The sequence below is a fragment of the Tupaia chinensis genome, unplaced genomic scaffold (assembly GCF_000334495.1).
Source record: "Tupaia chinensis unplaced genomic scaffold, TupChi_1.0 Scaffold144899_1, whole genome shotgun sequence".
Lineage (NCBI taxonomy): Eukaryota > Metazoa > Chordata > Mammalia > Scandentia > Tupaiidae > Tupaia > Tupaia belangeri.
The window spans coordinates 1047113-1050627 of record NW_006204759.1 but is presented as its reverse complement, the minus strand read 5'-3'; the positions used below and the strand labels follow the sequence as shown (position 1 = coordinate 1050627).

The 3515-nt window shown below is 61.2% G+C and overlaps 1 protein-coding gene across 9 annotated transcripts in view; it reads right to left on the bottom strand.

The window, feature by feature from the left end:
* Positions 1-3515, bottom strand: part of RPH3AL (rabphilin 3A like (without C2 domains)) — a 171638-nt gene that overhangs the window by 25554 nt on the left and 142569 nt on the right. For 7 of the 9 annotated variants that reach the window (XM_014583844.2, XM_006167528.3, XM_027767892.1 and 4 more), the window contains one exon: positions 2118-2292. The exons of the other annotated variants lie outside the window; for them this stretch is intronic. In XM_014583844.2, the coding sequence (XP_014439330.1) occupies positions 2118-2292 (175 nt within the window). The remainder of the gene's footprint in view (positions 1-2117; positions 2293-3515) is intronic. 9 annotated transcript variants of the gene reach the window in all.

Here is a 3515-nt window from a genome sequence, read left to right as displayed (position 1 = left end):
CGTGCCGGGCCGGCCGAGCCCTCCCCAGAGGCTGCCAGGACTTTGCTGCAAGGCTTAAAGGGGCTGGCTTAGGGTTGGCCCCCTGGAGTCTCACCTGCAGGGACAGGCTGATGCAGTTCAGGCATGATGGGCTCTGTGTGGCTCTCCAGGGCCCCCTGGAAACCCGGCACCTCAGCTCTCTGGGATGGGAACTCTGCCTTCCCACCTCCAAGGCAGTACCTCCTTAACTTCTTCCACCTCCCCCCTCCCACAGCACCGTGGATCTTCCCAGGTCAGTCCTGCCTACCACACCGTGCCCCCAGGCCCTGGCGTACCCTCTTCTAGGTGTGGGCACAGATGCCTCCCAGGCTCCCACAACCAGTCCAGCCCCAGCCCTCGCCATCCTGCTGCTGTGAGCTGCCACACGACAGGTCCCTGGACAGTCCCAAGACCGGGACACACCTGACACGGGGGAGCCTGACGGGGTGTGCGGCCTGTACCTAGGAGGAGGAGCCAGTTCACACGGGGAGCTGCAGGGTGCATGGCCCGGCCTCACTGTAAACTCAGTTATTCGGAGGTGGCGAGCCCCAGTGTGTGGGGCCACTGGCCTCCTCGCTCATGCAATTAAAAGGCCATCTGTGTCTGCATGGCCAAGGAGGGGCAGGGCTCTGCTCCTCCCAGGGTATGTGTGCGTGCATGCGTGTGTATGTGTGCACACGTGCATGCGGTACTGATCTGGAGCAGGCATGGCAGTGACAGCCCCGAGGGGCAGGGCCTCAAGTCACAGCTGCTCACACAGCCAGCTCACAGGGCCTCTCCTCAACCCACTTGCAGCAGAGTTCTAAACCCGCTAGCACCCCACTTCTGTTTCCATGGCCACACCTCTTCCCTCAGGCTGAGCGACAGGGGTACACCCAGGCAGGACTCAGCAGAGAAAGCCCCAGCCCTGAGGGTGGGAATGACCACTGTGGAAGGTGGCTTCTCCATGGCCACCCAGCCATTGTGCCCCGTTCAGGCCAGTGTCTGAGCTAGGCCCACTCCCCTCCTTCCACCTACTAGGACTCTACCTGCGTCCGCCCCCGCCCCCGCCCCCATCCTAATCCTTCCAAATAAGAACTCGGGAATTAGCTGAGCACACAGAGCCCGTGCAGTTAGCAAGGTGAGGCTGCTGCCGAGAAAAAGAAGGGGTAATGGGAACCCCCCGCCAAAGCTTCCCCGCCAGAGCGCAGACCCCAAGGTGCTGACGCCATTCTGCATGGAAGGGGCCCGTCCTCTCTGGCTTCTGTCTCCCTGAGAACCCCTAGACTCTGAGTCTTGGATGGCCATGTGGGCATGTCAGGGCTGAAGGACCCAGACCTTGCCCTTCGGATCGCAGCTCTGCCGTACACCCGTGAGGGCACCGTCTCTGAGCCTCGGTCCTCCCGTCTGCGCACTGGGGCTACTAAACACCAGCCCTGCCCACCTGCTGCGCCTTCTGTGGCACCCCGATGGCAGCGGTGGAGACACATCTCCCACACGTGGCACCACCGTCATGGCCGATGGGCAGAGCTCACTTTCGAGGGGTGACCAGCTGGGACACAGTCACCTCAGGACAGCCACTGCAAACACCAAGGGGCACAAAGTCGCCTCGCTCACCAGGACCAGGAAAGCCAGTGTCCTCCCTTTGAGAGACACTCGACAGCACAGGAAGAGAGGGTCTAAGCCTGCCTGGGAAAGATGCGTGTTTTTAAAGTTTGTTTATCTCTTCCGTGAGTGAGAAAGACAGAGGGGGAGAGCAGCCCCAACAGGCTCTCCGTGTAGCTCCAGCCCCGGCCTCAGCCGGCCGCAGCTCATGACCCGTGCGCACCAGGGCACTCAGGGAGGTCTCCAGTCACGAACCCGGGACCTTCCTCCACGCCAGCCTTGCAGAGCATCGCACTTCACTGCCGCGTCACCATCTGGGCCAGAAAGATGTGTTTCTACATTTTTCAAAAACTCCATTTCACCACCGTTCTGCAGAGATCTACGGTGCTGTCGCGGCGTCCCTGCCTCACTTGAGCACTCGTCTGTGAAATTGCCACTACGGGACCCTCACGCGCTGCCCACTGGCTGACAGCCTGGAGAGAGCTTGTCCTGGGAGACGGGCGACAGGGACTTACCTTTCCCACGAGCCCACGTGTAGATGCGACTGGTCTCAGTGCTTCTGGGCTCTCGCTCTGCCGGCTCCACAGGCAAAGGACGGAGGTGGGGGTCATCAGCCCGGCCGGGGGTCTTCAGGGGCAAGATATACTTGGGGAGCCCTTTGTAGAACCAGGCCCCTGACCTCTTCCAGACCTGGGTGGGGGGACACCTGCTTAGAGCCCAGGGAACAGAGAGCCCTGGAGCTGTGCAGCAGCCTGCCCGCCCTCCCTCCTTCCCCGCAGCGGAGAGCAGACAGCGGAGTCCAGAGTGCGACGTGGACTCCAGCTCTGCCCTCCCCGGCTGATGAGCGCCGTCACCTCCTGCGGACCTAGGCCAGCCGGCAGCTAGGGCCAGTGAGCTCTCTACACCTGCCCTAAAGGCCTCCTGGCACTCTCTGGTTTCTTGCAAAGCAGGGCCCTCAGTGGGTTACACACACGGAAAGCCCTTGAGATGGACCAGACGCGTGGGAGGTGCTTAACCCGGCCACCGATACACTGTCACCGTCTCGGTCCTCGGCGACTCTGACTCCTGGAGCTCGCCATGTCAGAGCCCCCGCCCATTGCCAAACCTCTCTGCTGTCCGGGTCCTGCTGGGAAACATCCAGTGACAGAAGCCCACGAGCCATAGGCCCTGCCGAGTTTCTGCCTGTGACCGGCCCCTCCTCCCCCCACCTGCTGACTTCCCCTGACCTCCCCTGCACCTGCTCTCACTGGCTGAGCCTGGAACCACACAGGACGGGCCCTCGCCCCACAGGGTAGGACACCCAGTCCCTTAGACTCATTCTTTCCCCACCTCCCACGCCCAGCATGGGCACCCAGGCTCACCCTCCCATTCTTTCCAGGAAGCAAAACAGAATCAACAGCAGCTTCTATACATACTTGCTGTGTGGCTTTGGGTGAGCTACTGAACCTCTCTGAGCCTGAGTTTCCCCTTTGTGAAGCATAACGATGCTTACCCAGCAGGGCTGCTGAGGAGTTAGAAGAGCCCAGCACAGTGCCTGGTACCTGAAGGTGCCACGAGACGCTGTATGCCTCCTCCTGCCTGCCCCTCCCCCTCCAGGTCCTGGGCAGAGCAACGTGGTGTGAGGAAGGGCCAGGTTGGGCCACATCAGAATCACTGGCAGCTCTTTTCAGAAGCCTTCTTGGATGCCACGGTCTCTGAAGCAGGCACAGGAAGGCCATGCCTCTCGGAGAGCCACGGATTAGAATTCAGAGCAGCTCCTGAGATCAGGCCCCTGGAGTCTTAATGCCCACTTCAAAAACCACTAGGCGCTCCCCAATCTCTTTTCGGATAAAGGAAACACCATTAGGGTGTCTGCAAGGAGGAGTGGGAGTGTGTGAGGGAGTGCTGTCAGCTTTTCAGAGCTCAGCAGGCCC